This window comes from Perognathus longimembris, chromosome 20 (assembly GCF_023159225.1).
Source record: "Perognathus longimembris pacificus isolate PPM17 chromosome 20, ASM2315922v1, whole genome shotgun sequence".
Lineage (NCBI taxonomy): Eukaryota > Metazoa > Chordata > Mammalia > Rodentia > Heteromyidae > Perognathus > Perognathus longimembris.
In genome coordinates this window covers 31,311,060-31,324,148 of record NC_063180.1, presented here as the reverse complement: position 1 = coordinate 31,324,148, position 13,089 = coordinate 31,311,060, and the positions used below count along the sequence as shown (strand labels likewise).

The window sequence follows — 13,089 nt, the reverse complement described above, 5'->3', positions numbered from 1 at the left end:
CCTGTATGACAGAGCCGAGCATGCTGACTAGTGGCCGACTACCCAGTCCGTCAGGCATATATATACACATATGCCTGCAAGAAAAAGGCTACAGCCGGGAAGGAAATCCGAGAAACTTGTGGGGTCGTTTTTTAGAGCTGAGGAACTCTGCGAAGAAAACACTCTTTTGCAATGTATGGGTTTTAAAATTATATTTATGCACACCCTAGCCTAAGTAGTAACTTTCCAAAGATAGTTTGGGGATGGACAGTGGCTGCATACATGGTCTGTATATGTGCTCTATATGCTGTGGACTATATTGAGTGAGAAGTTACCATTAGGAGCCGGGCGCTAGAGGCTTACGCCTGTAATCCTAGCTACTTGGGAGGCGGAGATATGAGGATAGGGGTGAGAGGCCAGCAGGAGCTGGACAGCTCGTGAGACTTATCGCCAATAAACTACTCAATAAAGCCGGAACTGGCACTGTGGCTCAAGTGGTTGGAGCGCTAGCCTTGAGCCCAAGCCGGGAGTTCAAGCCCTGGGACTGACCAAAAAAACTGGCTCTGATGGACAGGCCAAGCCTCATGAAGACGGGGCGCCTCGGTAGCGTGGAGGTGGGGCTCGGGCCGCCTAAGGCACCACTCTAGGGAGTGGCTCACTTGCAAATTTGGGATCTGGAGTTAAGGAAATGTGCTGTGGACCATGGAGCGGGGCGTGGGCGGTTTCTTCGGGTGGGCAGGGGCAGGACTCTGGAAATGGGCGGGGCGTACGCTAACTGGGGCGGGGAGGAGCTCTGTCGGGGCGGGACTCCGCGGGGGCGTGGTCTGTTGTGGGCGTGGCGGGGGCGGGGCCAGGGTGGCGGCGTGGTGGCGGCGGCCGCTCGGGACTCAGCTCTTCTTGCGCAGCTGGTTGTACTGCGCGCGGCCCAGGATGGGCTCCATGACGCTGGGCCGGAAGAAGCTGTCGCTGACCCTGCGCGCCGGCTTCTCGCGGGGCATGGCCAGGAGGCTGGGACGTGGGCCTGAGGGCGTCTCCGCTTTGTCGTCCAGCCCGGAGCAGGAGGGGACGCTGAGGCCCCGCGTGCTGCGCAGGCCACCGCGGGCCGCCGCGGGGCGCGGCGCGGGCTCCGGGCTAGCGGGCCGCGCCCCTGATCCCCTGCGCTCGGACTCGGAGGGTGGGTTATCGATGTCCCGAAATTCGCTCTCCGGCTCCATCAGCGACAGCCTGGGGAGCTTTGAGACGCGCCGCCGCCTTAGGAACCCACTTGGCCCAGGGTCCTGCCCCTCTGAGGGTCGCTGCCCTATGAGGCCCACGTCCTCATTCCCCCACGAGCGGCCATCCGAGGGCAGGAGGGCTGAGGCAGCAGGATGGGGGCACCCGGGACCCCCTGAGTTCCTGACGGCTCCGATGGGAACCTTCCCAAAGTTTCCACACCCGGAGGAAGGCCAGAGGCCCTCCAGTCCCTGCTGGGCTGTACTGGAGGTTGGGGGAGGCCTACACACTGACCCGGCCAGTGCCAGGCTGCCCCTGCCCGGGCATGTCCCGGGCCCCAGGTGTACGAGCTGGCTGCCTCTTGATGGGAGAGGCTGAATTCCCCCTCTCGGCTCTCAGGGCCCCTCCTGCCCAGACAGGCCCTCGGGCTCACCCTGTAACTAGCTGGGGGAAGGGATGGCATTGGGCTCTTTGGCTTTTCCAGTTGGTGACAATTAGGGTGGGACCAGCGGCTGCCCCTAGAACTTAGGTCCCATCCCCCAGGGGTCCTGAAAGCCTCCCTCTCACCTGCCCAGCCCCCACATGCCAGCATGCCAGACCCTCCAGTGGGGACTGGGAGATGAGCACCAAGGCCAGGCCTCCCACTTCCTCAGACTGATGATAGTGTCCTCCACTAGCAGGGGGTGCCGCTGTACTTGGGGCTGGAGAGGCCCATATGTGCACATTTCCTGAGGCACCAAATGTGGCAGGAGGCTGTCCAGGGACTGGAGGTTGGAGGGGACCATAGCCCTTCTGGTTAGCTCTCCCATACCTGTCCTGTCAGGGCCCCTTTGGGAAAAAGAAAGTTGAGGTGGGGGGGACTCACCGGTACATAATGAACCACTGTGTCCACCACGTTGTCAGTCACGCCTTTCAAGGCATCTGACAGGGACATGGCCCTCTTCTTCGTGGAAGAGACCACAGGGGCCGGTGTGAGGTGCAATATCCGCCCTGCCGTGCCCAGCACGGCTGCAGGAGCCCAGGTCACAGCTGAGATGGTGCTTCGGAGGCCCTGCTGCAGGGAATGTGCCACCCCACCAAGGAGGCCCTGCGGGCTGGGCAGCGCTGATACCTGCGGGTCAGAGCCAGATCAGTACCTCCTGCAGCCAAGGTCTATTTTGGCTTTAAAAATTTTTTTAATTCAGCGTGGAGATCAAACCTAGATCATGCTAAGCACACAGCTGGGTGTGAGTCCCCTTATCTGTATGTGTGTGTGTGTGTGTGTGTGTGTGTGTGTGTGTGTGTACTGGGGCATGAACTCATGCCTAGACACTGTCCCTTAACTTTTTAACTCAAGGCTGGCACTCTACCCCTTGAACCACAGCTCCACTTACATCCTTTTGGTGGTTAATTGGAGATAAGAGTCCCATAGACTTTCCTGCCTAGGATGGCTTTGGACCATCAGCCTCCTGAATAGGATTATAATTGTGAGCAACTGGAGCCTCGATTGCCTGGTGTCTGTGGCAATTTAGTAATCCTGTAATCCTTGCAATCCAGGATCCTGAGATCTGAGGATCACAGTTCAAAGCCAGCTCTGGCAGGAAAGTCTGTGAGACTCTTATCTCCAATGAAACGCCAAAAATGCTGAAAAGTGGAGCTGTGGTTCAAGTAACAGAGATAGCCTTGAGGCAGAAAAGCTCAGGGAAAGCATCAGACCTTGAGTTCAAACCCTAGGACCAGCACAGAAAGGAAAAAAAAAGAGCCTGGCATGTAGGGTTTGAGATCTGCAAACAATAATAGTAATTATGTACTATAGTTATAATAGTAATTATGTAATGTAGGTTGGATTATAGCTCCATGCCTATTTTTGAACTTCCTGTAAGTGGGTCATACAGCGAGGGTTCATTTCTGAATGCCCACTCAATTTCCACACTAGAGAGGCCAGCTTGTAGGCCTGGCTCTGCTACTCCATGTGTGGCTTGGGGCAAGTCACTTCCTGAACTCATTTCTGCATCTGCAAAAAAGGGCAGTTATCTCTGTCCTGCCTCTTCTGGGCAGTGCTGGGGTTTGAACCCAGAGCCTTGCACTTACTAGACAGATAGTGTACCACTTGAACCACATTTGAGTCATTTTCCAGATAAGGTCCCTTGCTTTTTCCCTCTGACTAGCCTCAGATCAAGATCCTCCTACACGTGCCATTCACATAACTGGGATTACAGCAGTGAACCACTGCACACAGCTTGTTCTTCGAGTTGGAGCGTTGATAGCTTTTTGTATGGGCTGGCCTGGAACTTCCATCTCCCCTGTTGCTGGGGTGATAGGCATGTACCACCACACAGCTGGACTCTGACCTGCTCACGTGAAGGGATGTATGGGGGTCAGCTGTGAGAGTGACACGGAAATACTATCAGCTGTGGGTTTGGGGGTGGAGGAGAGAGAGGAGAGAGAGCATGTGCCAGGTCCCTGGCTGGCATCACAGCTGCTTGTTTTACCCACTCCCTCCACCCCCATAGCCAAGGGGGCTGCTCTCTCCCTCACCTCGCTGAACTTCTCCTCTGTCTCTGACTCTTCTTCCTCTGTCTCCTCTCCTTCCGTGTCCGTCTGGTCATCATGGCTCTCCTCCTGGGTGAGGTTGTGCAGCCAGCCCCCTCGTACCTCGTTCTGCCTCGGCCGGGACACCACCTGCATGGCGGCTGATGCGCCCCACTGGGCCAGGCTGCTCTGGGGAGGGACAGCAGCAAACCTCGGGCTCAGCCGGGATCCCAGCATCCAGAGCCCCTCACTCCCAGAGCAGGGGGAGGCATGGTTAGCGAGACCTGGTCCCCAAAGACTTTTCTTCCTTTTTTTTTTTTTTTTAAAGACAAGTCTCTCTATGTAGCGTAGAGTGGCCTGGAACTTGAGATCCTCCTGCCTCAGCCTCCTGAGTGCTGGGATTACAGGCATGCACTACTATACCTACTGGGCAGGAACATTCTTAATGTCTTTTATCACTTTTTTGAGGCACCAGCGATTCAATGCTAGGGAAAGCTTCTGCCACTGAGCTATCCCCTAGCCCTTTCTTAAATGTATTTATTTGTTTATTTATTTTAATCAATCCTGGGGCTTGAAGTCATGTCCTGAGCATTATAACTGAGCCTCTTTGTGCTCAAGACTAGCACTCTACAACTTGAGCCACTGCTCCACTTCCAGTTTTCTGGTGATTAATTAGAGATATGAGTTTCACAGACTTTCCTGCCTGGGCTGGCTTCAAACCATGATCCACAGATCTCATCCTCCTGAGTAGCTGAGATTGCCAACGTGAACCACCAGCACTCTGCTTCCCCTAGCATTTTTAAGTGTTGAGGCAGGGTCTTACGAAGTTGCCAGAATGGGCAGTACAGCTCAAGTGGTAGAGCGCCAGCCTTGAGCAAAAAGCCAAAGGAGAGTTCAAGCCCCAGTACAGTCATCTAATTGCTGAAAAGTCACCATGCTGCTTGCTAATCTTTTTTTTTTTTTTTTTTTTGGCCAGTCCTGGGCCATGGACTCAGGGCCTGAGCACTGTCCCTGGCTTCTTCACGCTCAAGGCTAGCACTCTGCCACTTGAGCCACAGCGCCGCTTCTGGCCGTTTTCTGTATATGTGGTGCTGGGGAATCGAACCTAGGGCCTCGTGTATCCGAGGCAGGCACTCTTGCCACTAGGCTATATCCCCAGCCCTGCTTGCTAATCTTCATGCTTTTATTTTGTTTTCTCATTGCTGGGGATCAAACCCAGGGCCTCACATAGCCTAGGTAAGCATTCTTCTACTAAGCTACATCCCAGCCCAACCTCCCTGCTTAATGTTTTAACTTCCTTAGGGGCCTTCGTTTTTTACTGAAGTTCCTTATGAAGAAATTCCAGACTGTCTGTGATTAAGCCATACAACAACATTCTCCCTTGGGCACAGGGTAGGGGCATGGAATCCCACAAGGGAACCTGGCTGGGGCTGCCCGGCTCTCCCCGCCACGGGAGAGTGTGGGCTTTACTTAGGGTAGCACTTCCCGGTGTGTAAGAGCTGAGTGGGTCTCTGCTCCCTCACTGCTGGGGGGCCCACAGGAAGAGGCCTCCTGGAGAAGTGTCTGTTCTCGATTCCTGTCCTTTCTCTGCCCATAGGACCTAGACAACCAGCCCATCAGCTCTTGTCCTGACCCACGGGCCCCAGTCTGGTCAGAAGAGAGGATGTTTCCAAGAATGGAGCAAGCGGGGAACCCTAGGATGCCAGGCCCTGGGCAGAGACACTCACCAGGGGCGCCACGCCAGGTATCCACATGGCCAGGGAGTGGCCTTGCTTCAGGGCCCAGGCCGTGGTCTGGATGGTGTGTCGAGACAGGGTGTTGGCCAATGCCCCAACTCTGCTGGCCAGGCCGGGCTTGGCCTTGGGGGCCTTCTGGTTCCGGGCACGTCCAGGAGCAGGGGCTGGGTGAGGATTAGGAGAGAAAGAAGGGAGAGAGGCTGCAGGAGGGGTCAGAGAGAGTTGGGAGGGATCGCGGGCTGGAAAGCCATCCTGGTGCCACCACAAACCCATTGGTGCTGGGTGCATCTTACGTCCCTTCTCTTTGGATGGTGTGAGGGGACTAAAAGATTCTGGGTCCCTCTGAAGATCCCCCGGGCCTTTGCTATTCCAGGGTGGCCCTCATGGGCCTTACCACCTCCTGTGGATTCCCAGGCAGCAGTGGGCTTTCGTGGCAGGTACCTGACTCTTCGCTGGCCGGAGGGAGAAGAAACTCCACCACCTTCTCAATGCCATCTAATGCCATCTCAGCCCCTCCGGAGGCCAGCCGGCCAGCTCGGGTCTTAGCTGCGTACTCCATGGTATCTTTGGCCACCCCCCAGGCGAGCTCACAGCTGGCCATGGTGGCCCCCAGGACCTTGTCGGAAGTGCTGGCGATGGGCACACTGATGCTGTTCCGGGCACTGCGCAGGCGCGTGGAGATGGTGCCCTTCAGCTCGGAGGCGATCTGGGGGGGACGTTGGGAAAGGGGACAGCAGTGCATCCGTCTCCTCTCAGGCCCTGAGAAGAGCTCCTCTTTGTCTCAAACCCCACACCCAGCTCCTTGGAGAGCCTCATTAAAAGCATCCACGCTGGGAGCTGGGTAAGGTTGGGTGTTCAGCTTCTTCCCATGCACCCCTCAAGATCCTGCCTCTCCTCCAAGAGAGTGCCCAAAACTCCCCTTGGGTAGCATCCATGGACACATGGCCCGTGGAAGGGACTTGACCAGAGAGGATTAGATCTCCCAGATCTCAATGCACGGGGCCCTGACGTAGCTGCCTATCAACACCGAGAGTTCCAATGTGGACACAGAGCCCCCGTCCCAGGCCCGGGCCTCAGGGGCTGCGGCCCCACCCCTCGAGGCTGTCTGATTGTCCCCAAGCTCTAGTGACCCTCACTACCTGGTTCCTGGGGAGAGGCAGGGCCCCGGCAGCTCTCTTAGGGACAGGCAGCCCCCACGTGAACCCAGAAAGCCATTGTCTCATGGCGCCCACCCTCCCCACGCTGTCCTTCCTGAGGTGATGGCGGAAGCGTGCGGGCCAGGGAGAAGGAAGGGCTCACCTTCTCGGGTGGGTACTGGAGGGCCGGGATCTTCTCCTCCAGGTGGTCCAGGCCTCGGCAGGCCAGCTCATTGGCAGCTATGACTGGAAGGGGACAGCCGTGTTGGGGTGAGCCCCGGCCCCCACTCGAGGCTCTGTCACCTCTGTACTAAGGGAATCCCGCTGGCCTCGGCTCCCCAGCCCTGCTGCTTCCCAGTGCTGTGGGACTCCTCGAGATAAGGGCCATTTTTGGGTGTGTCAGATGAGCACCCAAAGCCCAGACATGAGAACATCCGCCCAGCCCGAAGCCAGCTCCCACATCCGCCCGTCCGGGGGCTTCAGGCTGTCAGCCCTCAGGTTCCTTCTTTGTGAAAGGCGGATCGGGGGCCATCGTGGAGAGGAAGGAATGGAAAGAATCGGCAAGAAACGCAGTTCCTTCCATCCCCTCTTCCTTTCTCGCCTGCTCTGGGCTCATCGTACTCATGAGGAAGAGGGAGGATGCTCTCGGGTACCGATGGGGTGGTGGTGACAGCAGAGCCCTTGGGAGCTTAGGTGACAGTCCCCATGGTGGGGATGGGGACTTGGAGGAGGAATGAGCTATTCCACAGAGCTAGGCAGTGCCTGGGGATGCCGAGGTTCCGGGAGGAACTTCTGGGGGTCTGCCAAGGGCACAGGCTGGGGTCACAATCGTGGAGGTGACATTGGAAAGGGGTGTTTGTAGATCCTCATTCATGAGGCTGCAGAGTGCAGGTGACACGGCTGTCTCCTGACCGTGCAGAGTAAAGAGGCCCAGCCAAGTGTGTACGGAGCCTGCAGGGGGCAGGCTTCACATCTTTCCAGGTTGCTGGCAGAAGGTGCTAGACTTTTCTCCTGCAGCTGGGGTTTCTCTCAGCTTGGTCAAAAGCAGTGGGTGCCTTGGAGAGGAGCATGGAGGTGGGGGGGTGGGGGGTGGAGACTGGCCAGGCGGGAAGCTCTCGACTGCCCCCACGTGTCAAAAGCCAGCCCAGCAGCGGAGCCAGGTGCCCTCCTGCATCTCTCCACGTCCTTTCTCGTGGCCTGTGTGCCAGACTGTGTTGGTTCTTGCTGCTGCTACGGCTGGATTTGGAGCTAGGGTGAGGATCTGGTCTCTCCCCTGCCTCTCTCTCACCAGTGCCATCCCTACGCCTGGGCATTCTTTTGCCCATCATTGCCATTGTTGGCACAGGCCAGCTGGACAACAGCTACAGGGACCTGTATCTAAATCTTTTGTTGTTGTTGTTGTTGTTGTGGGGCTTTGAACGCGGGGCCTGGGCGCTGTCCCTGAGCCTTTCTATGCTCAAGGCTAGCACTCTATCATTTGAGCCACAGTGCCACTTCCGGTTTTTGAGTGGTTAATCGGAGATAAGAGTCTCATGAGAGGCTGGGGATATGGCCTAGTGGCAAGAGTGCTTGCCTTGTATACATGAAGCCCTGGGTTCAATTCCCCAGCACCACATATACAGAAAACGGCCAGAAGTGGCACTGTGGCTCAAGTGGCAGAGTGCTAGCCTTGAGCAAAAAGAAGCCAGGGACAGTGCTCAGGCCCTGAGTCCAAGGCCCAGGACTGGCAAAAAGAAAAAAAAAAAAAAAAAAGAGTCTCATGAGGACTTTTCTGCCTGGGTGGGCTTTGAACCACGATCCTCAGATCTCAGCCTCCTGAGAAGCTAGGATGACAGGCTTGAGCCACCGGTGCCTGGCTATATCTAAATCTTGATATGGATGGGATGGGCTGTCAGGCAGATGGGCGAGCCTGTTATCAGTCATCAGTCACAGACAGACAGAATGGCAGGCGGGCAGGGCAGTTAGCATCAGTGGACAGGCAGGCGGTTACTGAGTGTCCTGCAAGAACTTACACTGGGTGGACAGCCTGCGGACCACGGGCTCCATGCTCCAGGCGGCCAGGCTGCTGGCACCTTGCACACCCTTCTCGTAGGCATTGCACACGGAGGCCACCAGCGGATGGGCTTCCTTGGTGCTGGTGTAGGTCTTCTGAACGCACTCACATGTGCCACTCACCACCGGCAGCTGCAGGACGCGGTGTAGAACGTTCTCCTGCTCCTGCCAGCCGAGGAACACCCTTTGGTTACCCCACCCGGGAGGCATGGGCCGGGGGTCCTAGCACCCACTGGTGAGGCTGGACCCAAGTGGACTCCTGATACCCCACTCACAGGGGAATGGGGCACTCTGCAGGGAGACGAGAGTCAGCCTGTCATGCTCTTCTGCCACTAGCCCAGAAGGCCATGTCTGTTCTCCAGGGGCCTGGCAAACCTCCCCTCCCATTCCTCCCAGAAGAGAGCAAGTGTCACTGCGCCCGTCTGCACAGCTAGTCCACCTTTCCTCCGGTGCCCCCATCAACACATTGCTCTGATCTCTCCCAAGTCCTGCCTCCCTGTCTCCAGATGTTGCTCTCCTGGGAAATTCCCTCACCTTGCCTCCCACGAGCCCCTCTGATGTGTGGGAGACCACTTCTCCCATGGCGCCCAGGGGAGTGTGGCCTGACCCTTTCCCCATTGTGCCCACTGTGTCCTTCCCCAGGCCAACTCCACATCCATCCCACAATGCTGTGCGTGTCTTCCTCCAAGCAGACCCCATGGTCTCTATGGCCAGGGCCTGCTTGGAAGCATGGTGCAGGAAAGAGGCGAAGCAAGGCTCTGTTGGTAGCAGGCTGAGCTGGGAGGGCCACAGAGCCCACCCACAGGGACACTGGACAGAGCAGGCGACAATGTCATGATAGGCAGAATACTCAGGGCTGTTGGAGACAAAGCTAAAGGGGACTGGGGGAAGGGCTCACAGTGCTGGAACTTTGTCTCTCTCTGTGCCTTTGACTTAATACAAAACGGAGCTCAGCCATTCCCACCGCCAAGGTTAACGTGGGGCGAGATGGGGGCGTACGGTTCAGCAATCCGTAAGTTTTAGCAACTATCTGAACTATGTAGAGCGGCCTTGGCAAGAGGCATCCAAGAGAAGTATTAAAGTCACCCCATGTCTCAGTGAGAAATAGGCCAGAGATAAACAAAGAAACCCTGGACGCCCACACGCAAAGCGCAGCCCACGCACAGGAGGAGACACCCACGGGGTGACTGACACAGTGGCTCTACACAGAGCACTCGTTCCAGGGTGGGGGTACAGAGCCTGGGCTCTTTGTTTTGGGACACAATTGTCCCCTTCCATGCCAGCTCCCTTAGAACTCAGAACCTGGGTGCCGTCTTTTAGCATTTTTGCTCAAGGCTGGTGCTCTACTACTTGAACCAGAGCTCTCCTTCCAACTTTTTGGTGCTTAATTGGAGATAAGAGTCTCACAGACTTTCCTTCTAACCATGATCCTTAGGTCTCAGCCTCCTGAGTAAGCTAGGATTACAGGCGTGAGCCACAAGCACGTGGAACTTTTTTGCTTGGTTTTTAATAGGAGTCTTTTCTTTATCCCAGATTATGCCCCCAAGGTAATGAAAGCAGGAACGACTGATGCATGGCCCAGGAACTAGAATTGTAGTCCAGACACCTTGCCTGTCTCCTGAAGCTTCCCACCCTGTCCTCCCTCCCTCCTGTGTCCACCCCACCCATCACCATAAGCACCCTAAGGTGACTTACCGGGGTTTCTCCATCCACCAAAGTTGGGCCTTTGTTTGCCGCCATCCTAGCTGTGCACACTGCAAAGCAGACCCAGGGTGCATGAGAAGCCCACGGGCCTGTGAGCCCCAGGATCCACTCCTCCCTCTCCTGGCCTCCTGGCTCTCTGGACACTCAGTGCTCTGACGGAGGGTGAAGGCCACATGTGGGAGGCCGTTCCTCAGAGTCCTCGGCAATGAGCCGCTCCACAGCCGAGAGCCAGGACTGACATTGCTTGTAAGGGCTCAAGACAATAAAGGATGTAGGTGGCCATGAGAGATAAAAGGTTGCCCGGCACTGGTGGCTCACGCCTGTCATCCTAGCGCCTCAGGAGGCTGAGATCCAAGGACCGAGGTTTGAAGCCAGCCTGGGCAGGATGGTCCAAAGACTCTTATCTCCAATGAACTGGCAAACAAGCCAGAAGTGGGACTGTAGCTTAAATAGTAGGATGCCAGTCTTGAGTGAAAACGCTAAGGGACAGTGCTCAGGCCCTGAGTTCAAGTCCCAGTATGGGCACCAAAAAGGAAAAAAAAAAGTTGCGGATAAAGTCTCTGAGCCCTTAAATGAGGGTCTAATAGAGACTAATGGGTTGAGGCTTAGTCTCCCCTCTCTCTCTCTCTCTCTCTCTCTCTCTCTCTCTCTCTCTCTCTCTCTCTCTCTCTCTCTCTCTCTCTCCTAAGCAAGCATCTTGTCCCCAGCATCTTGTCCCCTTCTCTCTCCCTCTATGCTCAGGCAGGTAAGCAGTTGCTCATGAAACTAACCATTTGCCTGGGTTCTGGGAAAACCAGTGGCCTAAGCATAGCTCCTTTCCAGCCCTGGTCCTGGATCCCCTAGGTGTCCTCCTCCTGGTACCCCACCCCACCCCCTGGCACTCAGAAGCATGCTGGGACCCCATACCCACCGCAGCTGACAGCCGCCCCAGCCGCAGAGAGCCCAGCCACAGCGTGTCTCCAGCAGAGACTCCTCCTGTCACCAGGGACGCTTGGGCAATGCTTGTCGGGCTCCCAGCTAGAGGAGGGCAGAGAGGAAGAGGGAGCTGGGGCAGCCAGTTACCATGGTTATCTGACCCAGGGTCCCCTGGGTTTATTCAAGCCTCTAGAAGGACATTTGGCCCAGGGAGATCTAGATCACAGAGCAGGAGCTACAAACTCAGCCAAGTTATTATTTCAGAGCTACAAGAATCTATTCTGCATTTTTGGCCCTTGGTTGTCAAATATATGTACTCAGTAGATATGTCATTAAGGTTACAAATACTAGGGGCTGGGAATGTGGCCTAGTGGTAGAGCACTTGCTTCACATACTTGAAGCCCTGGGTTCAATTCCTTGGCACCACATATATAGAAAAAGCCAGAAGTGGCACTGTGGCTCAAGTGGTAGAGTGCTAGTCTTGAACAACAAAGAGCCAGGGACAGTGCTCAAGCTCTGAGTTCAAGCCCCAGGACTGGCAAAAACAGAAAAAAAGTCACAAATACTAAAGTTCCATATTCCTCTGTAATTACGGGTTGGCGATATGGCTCAGGTGGTAGAGTGTTTGTCTAGCATGCTCAAGGCTCTGCGTTCAATCCTTAGTAGTGAAAAATAAAACATTAATTCTGTAATCTTTGGTCCCTTCCCCCGATGGTCCCATGGGAACTTTCAATCATTGTTTCTTCAGTGCTGCTAGGATGAACACTGGACAGAATGATCTCAGCCCACAAGAGCACAGGGTTGCCTGAATGTATTAGCTTTTATCTTTAGAGATAAATTGGTCCCAGAGATGATACAGTAGAGCTGACAGAGAGTCCTTGACAATGTGGACTTCAAGGCAGCCATGCCAGCCTCTATGGAGTCTAGCACTTAAGAAAATGTATTCCAGTGGCTTCAGAAGCCACTAGGAAAGGCAGGAGCGCCAACGGGGCTTTTGTCTCTGAGTCTGGAGAAATGGCCGTGTTGATGAGATTGTTCCCAACCAACTGCACCAGATGCCTAAGAACTATCAACCCGTCCTGCCGCCCTCTGCCAAGACTCAAGCCCATGTTCAAGCTCTACTTCCTGACTTCAAACACAATGGCAGTTGGCTGGGAATGTGGCTTAGTGGTAGAGTGCTTGCCTAGCCTGTATCACACAAATAACAACAAAAACATGGTGGCAGAAGGTGTGGTTCTGGGTGTTTGGACTGTCTCAGGAGGCCCTCTTAATTAAGATGGGGAAGAAGGTCAGGTACTGGTATCCCACATCTGTCATCCTAACTACTCAGGAGGCTGAGATTTGAACATCACAGTTCAAAGCTGGCCCAGACAGGGAAGTCTGTGGGACTCTTGTCTCTAACAAACCCCCAAAAAGCTGGAAATAGAGCTATGTGGCTCAAGTGGTAGAGCACTAGCCTTGAGCACAAAAGCTCAGGGACAACATCCAGGCCCTGAGTTCAAGCCACCGGACTTGGCACAGGGGAAAAAGAAAACAGATGAGTAACAGGGCACTTGGTTGGGCTCCTTGTGGCTGGCGAGCCACCGTGGGGTTGACTGTGCCGTGTGGGCTGAGATCCTGAGCTGGGAACCGGGTTGGCAGGGACCCCCACATGCAGCCTGTGTGTGAAATAATGAAGCACAGGAGCCAAAGGGAGGAAAGGGAGAGGAGTGGAGCCATCAGAAAATGTGCAGGCCTCGGAGCCCGCTGGCCTTGAAGGCAAGCCCGTCTCGGGGAGGGAAGGCAGGGCGGCTCTGGCCTCTCCCAGGCTTCCGCAGTGGACGGCCGCCCGGCCAAAGGGCAGC

General features: G+C 55.6%; 1 protein-coding gene across 2 annotated transcripts; it reads right to left on the bottom strand.

Annotated features, from left to right (window-relative positions):
• Window positions 1-174: 174 nt before the first annotated feature.
• On the bottom strand, window positions 175-11,383 carry Plin1 (perilipin 1). 2 transcript variants are annotated; one of them, XM_048369346.1, is made up of 9 exons: window positions 11,241-11,383; window positions 10,322-10,380; window positions 8,587-8,791; window positions 6,738-6,820; window positions 5,880-6,144; window positions 5,430-5,602; window positions 3,709-3,891; window positions 2,057-2,302; window positions 175-1,211 (listed from the first exon to the last, which is right to left on the bottom strand). In XM_048369346.1, the coding sequence occupies exons 2-9, from the start codon at window positions 10,364-10,366 to the stop codon at window positions 867-869; spliced, it is 1,545 nt and encodes a 514-aa protein (XP_048225303.1). In that variant the 5' UTR covers window positions 10,367-10,380; window positions 11,241-11,383; the 3' UTR covers window positions 175-866. The 2 variants fall into 2 exon arrangements, with proteins under 2 accessions (XP_048225303.1, XP_048225304.1); XM_048369347.1 differs by lacking the exon at window positions 11,241-11,383 and adding an exon at window positions 11,101-11,178.
• Between the last annotated feature and the right edge of the window lie 1,706 nt (window positions 11,384-13,089).

Coding starts and splice junctions, on each gene's coding strand:
- Plin1 (XM_048369346.1), bottom strand. CDS start 10,366: ATGGCGGCAAACAAAGGCCCAACTTTGGTGGATGGAGAAACCCCG. Junction 2,303..3,708: donor CAGAGGAGAAGTTCAGCGAG/GTGAGGGAGAGA, acceptor TCTGACCCGCAG/GTATCAGCGCTGCCCAGCCC. Junction 1,212..2,056: donor CAGTGGTTCATTATGTACCG/GTGAGTCCCCCC, acceptor CGCGTCTCAAAG/CTCCCCAGGCTGTCGCTGAT.